A 15,215-nucleotide genomic window follows, 5' to 3' on the forward strand; every position below is an offset into this window, starting at 1 on the left:
TGTTATATTGCACAAGAAGATATCGTTTTCGCCAAGCCAGTGCCCCGCCAAAGACCATCGCCGTGTCACACCGTCGGAACGAGTTCATGATGAGAAACATCATTCGCGCGAGCGTGATGAAGAACTATTTCGAAAGACAACATAGTCTTTACCCCCGGGACGACAACTATGCGCACGTCCTGCAAGGGGAGAATGTCACCAGCGACATCAACGAAGACGACGGCAGTATTTCGGAAACCTGGAGTCAGCGGAGGTCGTCAAGCTCCTCCGCGACCCGGTACATGTACAATAGGTGACATGTCGACACGAGCTTGCGGAAACACAGCATACACTGTAGTAATATTGCGAGAGTTTGCGGAAGGAGTCCAAGTCGGGAAATCCATCAGCTCCAAAAGCTACCTGTAGGTGGGCGATGAGAGTCCAGCTTCAGACTACAACAGTCAGGACTTGTAAATAGTTGAACTTTGTGAAGCGGCAGATCGAGTTAGTTTGCTGAAATCGTAGCCTGTTGCAGTATGTCGGCGCTATGTAGCTTGCATTTTTTACGGAGAGTCCATCGCCACGCGAATGTTTCTCTCCTCACCGAGAGCTTGCTGGCCTCCAAACTCCGTCAGGGTCTGCCTAAGGTACCGAAGGTCCTTTGACTAGCTGCTGGCAGGACTCCATCAAATCCTTTAGCTTCAGCTCGGCGAGCAAAAGTCTCTCTCTCCTCCGCCATGAGCTGACACACACAAACTGAATACAAAACGATGCACTTCACAAGTGCTGGCTTGCACGCGTGCCCCCTTTCACGAACCCAGACAATCTTTTCGGGGTTGGTCTATTGGCTATTGCCAGGGCTTTTTAGAAAATACGGTACAGCTCATGACGTCATACACTGAATTTCCAAAAAATGTTTTCGACACTTTTTTGTGGTTTTTTACAAAGCATTTTCACAAAACGATGCATGCAGCCAACAAAAAATTGAACAGGATCAGGACACCAAATCATGCAAATGCAAAGCACCAAACTTGCAAAAGTGCAAGAAGAACTGAATCTTGCGATCGTTTAGACGCGTACTGTAGCTACATGTAGTTTTGGTAAGCGGTAAAGGACCTGGGGAGTGAGTTTAGTTGTTGGTTGCGATAGCCCGCAGGATAGCAGCTTGAAATCCGCACCATGGCGGAAATATTGCTCGACCCCGACATTCGCATCTGGGTGATTTTACCCATTGTGCTGATAACGTTCTTCGTTGGACTAATTCGCCATCACGTCGTACTGCTGCTACAGTCGGAGAAAAAGACAGACCGAGAGCAGGTCACAGACAGGTCAGATGCTGGAGCTTGTTCACATGTTTTTTGCTTGTTTTTTTTTTGGTTTGTTTTTGTTTGTTTGTGGCGAGACACATCTAAAGTACAATCTGTTCTTGCAGTCAATACATTGAAAAATTTGAATGCTCTCTGCGAGTATCTTTCAGCAAAAGTTCAATTTCTGTCCTTCTTGCGTGAATGAAACTGCACGCAGAAATTGCACGTACAAATCATAGCTCATGGCTGCATGCTGTGCAACTTTGGACTATGGAGTGGGAGAGCTTCTAGCCACGCACGATTAAGTATTGCCGACTCAATTTGGAAGTGTTCCGGTTCTCGCAACGGCATTGTCTTGTTTACTTGAAAGGTGACTTGAAATCAGTGTCACCAAAAAAACTTTATTTGAGACAAGTGAGAGCAAAAGCAAAAAAGGCAGCAAAAAGGAGCCACTGGCTCGCTGCGCATGCTCTGGCCTGAGAGCTGGAAAACAGCAAGACTTCAGCATGACATACACATGAATAAATAATGTCATAATACCGAGTGTAGCGCAGATTTGTGATATAATAATAATAATAATACTAATATGTAAATACTAATAGGCGTCGAGGCGACAATAGTTTTAGAATTGCGATCAACAGAACGAGCTGAACCGACATTTTCACAAACTCTTTGTCCAAAGTGCAATTTTTTGTTCATCATTTCTTCCATATCACATTTTTCTTTCTTCCATGTTCTTCACTGCCTTCGTATCCACTCGTTTTTTGAATACAATAAAAGCCTTTGTGAAAATGTCGGTTCAGCTCGTTCTGTTGATCGCAATTCTAAAATAATGATAATAATATCTTTATTAGGATACAGATTCACGGCACTCCATGGCAAGAGTATATAAACCAGAGTGCGCAACTCTGGATGGGTTCGCTCTCGGTGGAATTGTTTTGTTGACGTAATCTTTTCTACGACGCACGCGCTGTGCGTCTTTTGGAAAGTTTCGCCTCGTGCACTTGGCCGGGCTTTACATTACAAGGTCGGTGCCCAGCACGTGCTCTCACACTGCTCTGACGTCAACAAAAAATTCCGCCGTGGGCCGGGGTATCTGCAGATTGTGCAGGAGAGATCCGGAGTTGCACACTCTTGTTTATCTAGTCTTGTCCACGGGCATTGGCCGGAGAACAGAATTAACGTAACAATAAGAAGTTTCACACCAAACATGTGAAATGTAACTGCAGAGTATAAAGAACGAAACGAGAGAGAGAGGGAGAGAGAGAGAGAGAGAGAGAGTTACACACGGCCGTCGTTTATGAAATCCTGCAAGTTGGAATTGGAACTTGCTGGCAGCGGCTCGTGTCCGTATGGCCTCGCTAGTCGGCTGAGCTCTGGCAGCTGAGGATTCTGAACGGCTCGAATTTCTGTCTTGTGTGTAGGCCTTCTTGGCCTAAGATGGTCCATGTGCTGCTGAAGTACATGCGCACATATCTAGTACCGCATGGCAGCGGAATCTTGTCTTACGTCCACGTCCACAAGCTGCTTCCTGAATATAATGATACGCTGCAGACAGGCAAACAAAGGCTCCGCAGTCGTACACATTTCTTTGTTGCGGCAAGTCATCCACCTTAACCTGTTCCCAAACTTGTCCAGATGGGCCAATGAGTTCCATGGCTGTTGCAGCATGTACAGTCGGATTGCTGGTTTTAGTGGAGTCATAATGGTAAATAACGTGGGCCTTAGTGTCCATTACCATCAGTGCCCAGTGTACAGTGAAATGTAAAGGCATTATCATGAAGTTGAATTCAACCCGATCCTTAAATATTGTCCACACATTGATGATACGAGTCGCTTTCCCGTCGTCTGTGAATGCGAATGTTGGAATGGCTAACACAGTGCGACGGCCCATCAGATTGTTGGTGGGGTTCATCAAGTATTCAACAAATGCGTTGATTATCTCGTCATCAGGCCAAACACCCCTCTTCAGGGCAGCCCTTGCCTGTACTGTTACTGCACCCCTCTTCAGTTTGCGAACGGCAGCATTAAAAGCCATTAACAAAGCCTTCTCCACCTGAACAAGGGTATCTCTTGATAATCTCATAAACGACCAACTGCAATCAACGGCTCGAAAGTCTATTGCAGTTTGAGTTTGGGGCCTTTGCTCACTTTGTTCCTGAATTGTAGACTCTGCCACTTGAATTACTGGATGTAAATACGATGTTGCCATTGGTGACAGGTCTGAGACCTGGGGCAAGACATCTGACTATTGAGAGCTCACTCCAATCGGTGTGCAGGCCTTCTTGACCTAAGATGCTGCATGCTTGGGCATGTGCTGCTGAAGTACATGCGCACATATCCAGTGCCGCATGGCAGCGGAATCTTGTCTGACGTTCACGTCCACGAGCTGCTTCCCGAATATATGATACGCTGCAGACAGGCAAACAAAGGCTCCGCAGTCGTACACATTTCTTTGTTGCGGCAAGTCATCCACCTTAACCTGTTCCCAAACTTGTCCAGATGGGCCAATGAGTTCCATGGCTGTTGCAGCATGTACAGTCGGATTGCTGGTTTTAGTGGAGTCATAATGGTAAATAAAGTGGGCCTTAGTGTCCATTACCATCAGTGCCCAGTGTACAGTGAAATGTAAAGGCATTATCATGAAGTTGAATTCAATCCGATCCTTAAATATTGTCCACACATTGATGATACGAGTCGCTTTCCCGTCGTCTGTGAATGCGAATGTTGGAATGGCTAACACAGTGCGACGGCCCATCAGATTGTTGGTGGAGTTCATCAAGTATTCAACAAATGCGTTGATTATCTCGTCATCAGGCCAAACACCCCTCTTCAGGGCAGCCCTTGCCTGTCCTGTTACTGCACCCCTCTTCAGTTTGCGAACGGCAGCATTAAAAGCCATTAACAAAGCCTTCTCCACCTGAACAAGGGTATCTCTTGATAATCTCATAAACGACCAACTGCAATCAACGGCTCGAAAGTCTATTGCAGTTTGAGTTTGGGGCCTTTGCTCACTTTGTTCCTGAATTGTAGACTCTGCTACTTGAATTACTGGATGTAAATACGATGTTGCCATTGGTGACAGGTCTGAGACCTGGGGCAAGACATCTGACTATTGAGAGCTCACTCCAATCGGTGTGCAGGCCTTCTTGACCTAAGATGTTGCATGCTTGGGCATGTGCTGCTGAAGTACATGCGCACATATCCAGTGCCGCATGACAGCGGAATCTTGTCTGACGTTCACGTCCACGAGCTGCTTCCCGAATATATGATACGCTGCAGACAGGCAAACAAAGGCTCCGCAGTCGTACACATTTCTTTGTTGCGGCAAGTCATCCACCTTAACCTGTTCCCAAACTTGTCCAGATGGGCCAATGAGTTCCATGGCTGTTGCAGCATGTACAGTCGGATTGCTGGTTTTAGTGGAGTCATAATGGTAAATAAAGTGGGCCTTAGTGTCCATTACCATCAGTGCCCAGTGTACAGTGAAATGTAAAGACATTATGATGAAGTTGAATTCAACCCGATCCTTAAATATTGTCCACACATTGATGATACGAGTCGCTTTCCCGTCGTCTGTGAATGCAAATGTTGGAATGGCTAACACAGTGCGACGGCCCATCAGCTTGTTGGTGGAGTTCATCAAGCATTCAACAAATGCGTTGATTATCTCGTCATCAGGCCAAACACCCCTCTTCAGGGCAGCCCTTGCCTGTCCTGTTACTGCACCCCTCTTCAGTTTGCGAACGGCAGCATTAAAAGCCATTAACAAAGCCTTCTCCACCTGAACAAGGGTATCTCTTGACAATCTCATAAACGACCAACTGCAATCAACGGCTCGAAAGTCTATTGCAGTTTGAGTTTGGGGCCTTTGCTCACTTTGTTCCTGAATTGAAGACTCTGCCACTTGAATTACTGGATGTAAATCCGATGTTGCCATTGGTGACAGGTCTGAGACCGGGGGCAAGACATTTGACTATTGAGAGCTCACTCCAATCGGTGTGCTGGCCTTCTTGACCTAAGATGCTGCATGCTTGGGCATGTGCTGCTGAAGTACATGCGCACATATCCAGTGCCGGATGGCAGCGGTATCTTGTCTTACGTCCACGAGCTGCTTCCCGAACATATGATACCCTGGAGACAGGCAAACAAAGGCTCCGCAGTCGTACACATTTCTTTGTTGCGGCAAGTCATCCACCTTAACCTGTTCCCAAACTTGTCCAGATGGGCCAATGAGTTCCATGGCTGTTGCAGCATGTACAGTCGGATTGCTGGTTTTAGTGGAGTCATAATGGTAAATAACGTGGGCCTTAGTGTCCATTACCATCAGTGCCCAGTGTACAGTGAAATGTAAAGACATTATGATGAAGTTGAATTCAACCTGATCCTTAAATATTGTCCACACATTGATGATACGAGTCGCTTTCCTGTCGTCTGTGAATGCGAATGTTGGAATGGCTAACACAGTGCGTCGGCCCATCAGATTGTTGGTGGGGTTCATCAAGCATTCAACAAATGCGTTGATTATCTCGTCATCAGGCCAAACACCCCTCTTCAGGGCAGCCCTTGCCTGTCCTGTTACTGCACCCCTCTTCAGTTTGCGAACGGCAGCATTAGAAGCCACTAACAAAGCCTTCTCCACCTGAACAAGGGTATCTCTTGATAATCTCATAAACAACCAACTGCAATCAACGGCTCGAAAGTCTATTGCAGTTTGAGTTTGAGGCATTTGCTCACTTTGTTCCTGAATTGAAGACTCTGCCACTTGAATTACTGGATGTAAATACGATGTTGCCATTGGTGACAGGTCTAAGATCGGGGGCAAGACATTTGACTCTTGAGAACTTGAGAGGTATTACATTTTTCTTTTGTTTACACAAAGGTGGCTAGGTAGTGTAAATAGAGAGGTTCCGGAGTACGATTTTTCGTACCAAAATCCGTAGAGGCGCTACGGATTTTTTATACGTCGTTTTCGAGCAGTGAAATGTTCCGGAGTACGGAACTTATGTGTTTGCCGTCATTGCCTAGGTTACGATCGCAAACACGTCACATTCCCGCGCTATGCCTTTTTATTTTGAAAATTTGTACCGAAATCAAAACTACCCGCCGAAAATCGATGTTTCTCGTACCAAATTTGTACGCGAAAAATCTTTCTGCACCCGATGACGCAAAATCTCCATACGAAACATGGTTCGTATGAAAGCCAGTCCACACGGATCCTCCGTGCCGGAAAATCGTATGGAGCACGCCTCGAAAAATCCGTAGAGCCCATACGGATTTTGGCGCGGAAAATCGTACCCCGGAACCTCTCTAATATAAATAGCTTCTAACACTTTCAGATGGGCGAGAACAAAAAAACAGAGAAGTGGCTATCAGCATACACACGAGCACAATATCTCTCAATACTTCCTGTCTTTGCCTTTAATCCTGTTTTCAATTTCTTTCCTGTCCTTGCTCAGTCAAATCTTGATCAAAAGTCGTCTATTGCGTGAGAATGGTTCACATATCCCCCAGGAGGTAAGACCGTAAAGGGAGACAGAGACAGAGGAGGGAGGGAGGGGGAGGGAGGGAGAAAGAGAAATAGAGACAGACAGACAGACAGAGAAAGACAAGACTGCACAGTATGCCTATATGTGTGTGAGCGTTCACTCCACTGTGATGTTTATTTCCATGCGCTGTAAATTGTTGTCGTTCCAACACCGGTCTGATCATGGCTGGCGCCACTGGTATGGTGGGCTTCGGGCATGGTCGTACCATTTTTTTTGTTTATTTTTTAACTCCGAAGCTCAAGGAGTGTCCAGTGACATACCAGTTTTTTGAACAAGTGCCAGACCTCATGGAATGTCCAGTATTCAACCTCATGCACTTCTCACTAGAGTGTACCGCTCATAAACTACTCTTCTTCTGCAGAAGAGACCACTTTGCTAGCCTAGCTGGATGTCTGTTGCCAGTGGGATAAGTGGCCAGTGAATAACCGGACATAATGTGTGGAGGTTTCCGCCTATTGTACTTAAATCGGGCATTGGGTAATCATGGGGCCGCCCTGTAGCCGACCTGGGCTGCTAGTGTGTGTCAGTGGCTGATTTCATACTTGTTGTCAACGATGGAACGTGATTTCGTTTAGCACTGTTCGCCTAAACTGCATTCATTGCCTTTGATGTAGAAAGGTACGAGAGATGTGACAATTGTGCCACATGCATCAAGAACCGAGCTACATACATGCTGATAATCTGTCTGTGTGTTTATGTGTGTGTGTGTGTGTGTGTGTGTGTGTGGTGTGTGTGCGTGCGTGTGTGCGTGCGTGTGTGTGGGTGTACCTGTGCGTGTCTGTCTGAGTGTGTGTCTGTCTGAGTGTGCACGTGGGTGTGCATGTGTATGTATGTATGCACATGTGGTCGTGTTCGTGTGTGGGTGTGTGTTCATGTGCGTGTGTTCATGTGGTCGTGTTTTGTGTGTGTGTGTGTGTGTGTGTGTGTGTGTGTGTGTATCCTTGGAATGCTTGTTATAGGGGTTCCTGGCACGCAAGCACTACCTGAATAACTCACAGACTGGATTCTTCAAAACAACCAAGCGGAAGCCACGCATGCAGAACCCCATGGGAGGTAAAGAGGCACTTTCTATTTGCTCAGCTGTGTTGCTCAACTGCTGCTCTACTAGTGAACCAGACCTTTGCCATACAGGTCTACCCTGGTTGGTACAACACTGGTCACAAGACAAACCTCATTAGTAGACAACGATCAACAATCCCCTGATGTCTTAAACGTGCACATTCACGTGAGGATAGTAGATATTACTCGATATAAGACAAGCTATCTACTGAAGAGGGTAGGCCTGTCACTTCCTTCCTGACGACTCATGTCGACGTCTGCTTTGCGTACCCAACTTCTTGTAGGTCGTACATGTAGTTCAGACTAGCATGTACTTCTCATCATTGTTTCCTCCTGTCCACTCTCTCTCCCCTCCTCTTGCCGTGTCTGTTTCTGTGGTATTTACAGACCCGACTATGATGATGGATATGATGAAGGGAAACCTAACCAATATCTTGCCCATGATTGTGATCGGTAGCTGGATTAACTGGACATTCTCCGGGTTTGTCACCAGTAAGAGACAAGGCTGTGCATGTGCACTCGTGTGCCGGTTCTATCTGTCTATGTGCTGTCGCCCCGTGTGGTGTGTGTGTGTGGGGGGGGGGGGGGATATGTGTCTGTGTGTGCGTGCGGGCGTGTGTACAGATGTGCTTGTTTGGTGCTATCAAGAGTACATGAAAACCAGAGTGTGCGGCTCTGATGTACTGCTGTCACGGCGAAATTCCGTCATTACATCATTTTAGTGATGTAGTGCGTACAAGCAGGATTCAAGCAGGTCTCTTTCTGCACAACTGCAGCTCAGTTGTACGCACTATACCACTTCCCGCCTCGGATCTGCACCAAATATGATGTCATCACGGAATTCCGCCGTGATAGACACCCATAGTAGAAAATGCCCCAGGCTGCACACTCTGGTTTTTATGTACTCTTGGTGCTATTTATCCCTATGATCAAGAGTACATAACCAAGATTGTGCAACTCGACGATCCCCAGCTCGCTTCGGAATTTTGTTATGACATCCGTCTTTGGCGGCGATTTGGCTCACTGATGCTATCATGCATAGCCAGAGATCAAAATACAAAGAATTTGTACATTACAGCTACGGTAGTCGAAGGAGAGCAACGGACGACAGATCGATGTGTCTTGAACCTGATGAACTCTCACCGTATCTACTATGTAAAAAACAAGCGCGGGAATTCGCCGGGAAAGCATATGCACTTCATCATACTTCTGCCAAAGAATGACGCAATTGAAAAATTCCGCCGTGGGTGAACCCATCGCAGCTAGAGATAGGAGTTGCACACTCTTGGTTTTGCACTCTTGCTATAATCCTGTCCACCCTGATTTACAAACCGTCACTAGTACATGTTAGGATGTATCCAGTACCGTAGTGTCTTGTATAACAGCCTGTCTTATTTTAGAAGCCTGTTTTCAATACAAGCCTGGTTTTTCGAGATGGACTGGTGGCACACACGCCTGGTTTTAGTGTTGACATACATAGAAATACATGTCTTGTATAGAAGCCTGTCTCATATACTGAGAAGCATGCAGAATTCCCCCCACAAAGTCATAAGCCGCAGCTTTTATACACGACTTTTAACGGTATTACCTTTATAGGGAGCGGGGTATATGCAGTTGTATCCCAGGACAGATACATTTTGTGCTGTGAACTCTTTTTCTTTTTATTCGCCGTGTTCCCACGCACTGTGTTATGGTGAGCCACTGAGTAGGATCATTTCCAGGTCCACCTAGAGTTTGGGGATTTTCAGGCGGTGTCAGCCATTGAGCCGTTCAGTAGGCAAGTGAGTCATCTTTACAATATTAGTTTTGAATCTCTCTCCCATCCCCCGGGGAAACCCACATGACCGGTTTCTGGTAGCGAGCAAGTAGGTATACAAATGTGTGTGTGTGTCTTTGTTCATGGGTGTTTACTCGTGTGTGTGTCTGTCTGTCTGTGTGTCTGTCTGCGTGTGCTTGTGCGTGTGTGTGTGTATAGCCAAGGTACCGTTTCCACTGACACTGCGTTTCAAGCCAATGCTGCAGCGTGGTGTAGAGCTCACCACATTGGACGCGTCCTGGTAAGTGACTGTGCTGCTTGATGAAATGTGGCCTAGCGAGTTGTTAGCACACTATCGTGCCGGCTACTGTCTCTGTCTCTGTGTGTGTGTCTCTGTGTGTGTGTGTGTGTGTGTGTGTGTGTGTCTCTCTCTCTCTCTCTCTCTCTCTCTCTCTCTCTCTCTCTCTCTCTCTCTCTCTCTCTCTCTCTCTCTCTCTCTCTCTCTCTCTCTCTCCCTCTCTCTCCCGTAATTGGCGTGCATCGCAGCTGAACTCAGTCTTGGTTCGGTTCACGTCCCCTGACCGTACTGGATTGGGGCAGTGCTTCGGTACCTCCAGAAACACTTTGTCTACTCCTTACCCTGTGGAGGAAGAAAGGTTTCTACTGTATGCGTATGCTCTATATACATTGTGAGCCTGGTGAACTATACTGCTGAGTACTGTGCTGGCCTGTGAAATGTGTCCAGACTTCAGAGTTGAGAAGGAGGTCTAGCAACAGCTCCCCTACCCTCTGAACCCACACTACAGTGCGTTTTTTTATAATAGACTCTGAAATCCTTGAGAACGTACTCAAGGCCACTTTTGAGAAAATGTCATGCGAGTTGCGTCACGAAAATCTGCGCGCGAAATTCGAAAACCAGGTGTGACTCGTGGCATTTCGCCATTTTGTTCAGAGTGTCCTTCGAGCTCCTCGCGGCCGGAGGAATCATTTTGTTGCTGACTGCTCTGTGGCCCTATTTTGCTTTTTCTCGAGTGTGTTTTCGTTCGTGGCAACTAAGTTCTCTCGACATGCCACATATAACAAAGCGCGAACGGGCCATGGTAGAATCTACATGGTGGTGTCTGTTTTACAATTTTTGCGAAGACGAGGAGAACAGTGGCTGGGCATCGAATTGGTCCCAAGTATTCCATTCGTCATGCTGCTGTTGCGTGTGGCGTCAGCATTTCCACCATGAACAGATGTACCAGGGATGCTGACGGCGAAAATCAGCGTGCTGCGTTGGCCTTGCCTGTCTCCAGTGATGAAGGTAACGAGAGTGACAATCCCCAATGTGAGACGCGTGCCATAAAACCACTCAACCCTGACGGATTTGCTTTGGACTGTATAAGAAGTAATTTACGGATTCTATGCTGCGAAGGAGCACCCAACACTGGACAAAGTTCCTGCTCGCTGCATAGAAAGCATCGACGATTTTCCAGACATGAGCAAAACTAGCTCTTGGAAAATGTTGCGTTCCATGGGATTCCAGTGTGGCAAGACCAGAGGTATCACACACATGATGATGGAACGGCACGGGATTGTGTCATGGCGGCATCGCTACCTGTGAGACATACCTGGATGACACGTGGGTCAATGCGCATCACACAGTTACTAGGATGTGGTACGACAATGGTGACAGGAGTGTATAGGCAAGCAACCAAATGAAGCACCATCAGGTAAAGGCAAGCGCTTTATTGTTCTGCATACTGGTGGACGGGACGGATTCGTGAAAAACTGCGCCGATGTGTTCCTGACTGGAGACCGACGAGGCCGACGCCAACGATGATATACGTCGTCGGCTGTCCTAGCACATCTGTTCACTGTGTAATACTGTCGTCACAAGTGCAACACAAAACACGGAATTATTGGGGCCGTTTCGACGCTCGCTGGTCTTCTACTATTCGCAGATGTTGAACCAGACACAACTGTGACCTATTTGCATTGTGTGTTTGTGTTTGTGTGTGTGTGTGTGTGTGTGTGTGTGTGTGTGTGTGTGTGTGTGTGTGTGTGTGTGTGTGTGTGTGTTTGTAAAACCGCTCATGTATTGCTTCCTTTTAGTCTCTTTATGGGTGCTGTGTGAATTGCCCTTGTGATTTGTTGTGGTGTTTGAATTTTCACTGCATTCTTTCAGTGATCGAGGGAAGTTTCCTACATGCATGCTGGAATGTTTTGATTTATTGAGCTAATTGCAATACAGCATTTGAATTATTCAGTACAGTTTGCCACAGTAAGTCGTGAAAAACCACGACTCACTGGTTTCCTACAAAGGTTGGGACAACTGCAGACAGCAGTGCACAACTGCACAGTCTAGTCATGTACGTGTACATGCATGCGCTGTACCAAAAAAAAGAAGAGAAAAAAAGAATCAGGATGAACTGTACTGGATTCGAACTCTGGCGGACACCATGCACGTGATGAGCTTTCCTGGCTAAAACTTTCGTTTTTAAATCAAAATCCACTGAAAACCATTTAAAACCGGATTTTCAGCCCAAACCCGTCCGAATATCTAACTTTGACAATTGTTATTATTCCGATTCCCAAACTTAATTTTCTTCGATCCAAGACCCACACAAACGCAGCTGTGAAGAAAAAATTTCAAATTTGGAATGAGAACAAACTAAAAAATCAAAATCGACAAATGTCTGTTTTAAAAAAACGCACTGTAGAGAGCACAGATAGCTGATACAATCATGTACTTTGAAGTACAATGTACATGTAGTAGTGGTGACACACATGTCTGCTGCTCAAGTAGTTTTTGTTTGTGTGTCTGTCTGTGTGTTTGTGTGTGTGTGTGCGAGCATGTGTGTGTGTGTGTGTGTGTGTGGTGTGTGTGTGTGTGTGTGTGTGTGTGTGTGTGTGTGTGTGTGTGTGTGTGTGTGTGTGTGTGTGTGTGCAATAGCTATCATCGCCTTCGGCGATGGGCTTTCCAAAGGTCCAAAGGTGTGTGTGTGTGTGTGTGTGTGTGTGTGTGTGTGTACCTGATTCTGTGTGCTGTGCTGTGCTGTATTGTGAATCCACTAACATGTTTGACGCGTACAATGCACACGTGTCCTGGGGTTTCCTGTTTTCACAGGGTCAGCTCGATGTCGTGGTACTTTCTCAACGTGTTTGGTCTGCGTAGCATGTATGCACTAGTGCTTGGTGCTGATAACTGTAAGTATTAGTTATATTCATAAGCCTTTTTCTAGACCAGGTACGTGCCCTGCCCCAAAAAATGGGGTATTGTTGATAACACTCGGCTGTTGAGCCGATATTAAAATACTGTCAACTTGGCTAACAACGACTGCGGATATAACGACAATTCGCGAATAACGACAGAATTTCCATGCCCAGAGCAAAGTCCCATCCAACTGTAATACATTGAATGCGACTTCGGGTATAACGACCCTTGGCGAATAAGGACACTTTTCTGCTGCCCCGCCGAGTGTGGTTATAAGCGAAGTTGACTGTAACGATACAGTGAAACCTGTGTAAGCCGACGACCGCTCAAGGGACCTTTTCTCTGCTCAGTACAGTAGCCAGACTGCAGGACACTGCGCGTTCCAACTACCGCTGTACAAATGGGTGATGAGCGGAGTGTGAAATATTCCAACTGCTCAATACAATGCAGAGTATCAACTGTGTGTGTGTGTGTGTGTGTGTGTGTGTGTCTGTGTGTGTGTGTGTGTGTGTGTGTGTGTGTGTGTGTGTGTGTGTCTGTGTGTGTGCGCGCGCGTGCGTCTGTGTGTGTGTGTTCGTTTATTTGTTCAGCTGCTGACCAAAGTCGAGCAATGATGCAAGATCCAATGATGACTGGCTCTATGGGTATGGCCCCAGACTCGACCAAAGCGTTCAAGGTCAGTTTTCAGAATGCGTCTTGTCACTCTTGTGTCTCTTGTGCTGCACTCTTACTCATTGTTACACACAGACATCTCTGCATTGCCTTTTTTTCCTTTATCTCCCCGGTCTCCCACCCCATAGAACGTTTTCGCAAGAGCTACACTAAGGAAAGTAGGGCGTTTTGTTGTTGTTGTTGTTGTAGTAGTAGTAGTAGTAGTAGTAGTAGTAGTTTTTATTATTCTACTAGGGGAGTCACCAACAGGCTACTGCATTTCTACTGGGAACCCTAGGTGAAGTTTAGCCATGTTTATGAACAGAGCAATTTTGCTGTAACTCAGAGTTTCATGGTAAAAAACCAATCATCAGACAAAAGAACGTAACATATTCAGGCACTGGTGAGATTCTGAGAAGGATTTTCCCAAGTAAGTTTGGTGAATTGAGAAACTGGTGCATCTTTTGAGTTGGCTTCTGTATGTGGGAGAGTTGCATGTACTTTGCCCACAACTTCCCGTGTTTTCAAATTGGAAGTTTCTCAACACGATTATATAGCCGGTGGTAGGGCGGACGTGCGGGCTTTTTTACTTTAAAAATTAATATATGTTTATGTCCTCTGTTGGGATTGTGTTTGTATTCAGAGTGAATGGGAAGCTCTGCAGATTGTCAATCATCAATGGGCGTTGGAGAATGCGGAGGAGTCGCTGCTCGCTATGCCCGCACGCCTGCCCTCCCCGTCCACCGTCAAGGACAAGAATGTCTAGACGAGCGTTGGCCAAAGTGGTGCTGTTTTTGGCGTGCCGTGCTTTGTAGCTGTCTCCTTTGCGCCAAGGTGTGTGCGTGTGTGTTTGTGTACGTTTGACTGCATCATGCCGACACATGGACGTGTACAGCCTGCACTAGGTATCCGTGTACGTGTACGTGTGTGTGTGTGTGCAAGTGGTGCTGTATGCCCTGTAACACACGGCTGGTGTGACTTGAGGGTATGTTTGCCTACATCTGTGCCTCGGCGCACTGTCCATTCTTGATCCTGATCATACTGCGATACGCTGTGATACGCACCACTGTGTAGTGCGAAGTTCTGCAAACCACCACACTGCCCTGAGTGGCACAGCCTGCTGGGGATGCTACATCTCCATGCTGCACACAGACCGGCTATCTTTGTGCACTCTGACCAGCTATCTATGTGCCCGCAGTCCATAGCAGGTCTCTAGTGCAACCAGTGTAACCCTGTGCAATCAGCATAGGCAGCCCCTGCTCTCACACATGAACCAGTTCCCCGTACACAACACCACCATGACAAGGAAATGCCCATCACCTTTGCATGTTTAGGGTGTTTAATTTTCCGATTTTCGTAGGCTGACAAATTGTTTCCATATTTTTACCGTACTAAAGTGATCATTCTGTTTATGATGTTTTTTTGGTCCATGAAATGATAGGGCCCACGAGCCAATCTCCTGTCTTGTCCCTCGTTCATGTGCGAGATGCGAGAAGTGGTTTGAGTTCAGGGTCTTGTGTGAGGTTGTGGGTATCTGGCACGACATTGTACGGAGCATATGGTGTGTTCTCTCTCTCTCTCTCTCTCTCTCTCTCTCTCTCTCTCTCTCTCTCTCTCTCTCTCTCTCTCCTCCCTCCCTCCCTCCCTCTCTCTCTCTCTCTCTCTCTCTCTCTCTCCTCTCTCTCTCTTTCTCTCTCTCTCTCTCTCTCTCTCTC

General features: G+C 46.7%; 1 protein-coding gene across 1 annotated transcript; it reads left to right on the forward strand.

Annotated features, from left to right (window-relative positions):
* Nucleotides 1-975: 975 nt before the first annotated feature.
* On the forward strand, nt 976-14,963 carry LOC135828878 (ER membrane protein complex subunit 3-like). Its single transcript, XM_065341310.1, has 8 exons — nt 976-1,307; nt 6,746-6,803; nt 7,795-7,888; nt 8,282-8,386; nt 9,870-9,951; nt 12,763-12,842; nt 13,440-13,525; nt 14,144-14,963. The coding sequence occupies exons 1-8, from the start codon at nt 1,159-1,161 to the stop codon at nt 14,264-14,266; spliced, it is 777 nt and encodes a 258-aa protein (XP_065197382.1). The 5' UTR covers nt 976-1,158; the 3' UTR covers nt 14,267-14,963.
* The last annotated feature ends 252 nt before the right edge of the window (nt 14,964-15,215 follow it).

This window comes from Sycon ciliatum, chromosome 12, assembly GCF_964019385.1.
Source record: "Sycon ciliatum chromosome 12, ocSycCili1.1, whole genome shotgun sequence".
NCBI lineage: Eukaryota > Metazoa > Porifera > Calcarea > Leucosolenida > Sycettidae > Sycon > Sycon ciliatum.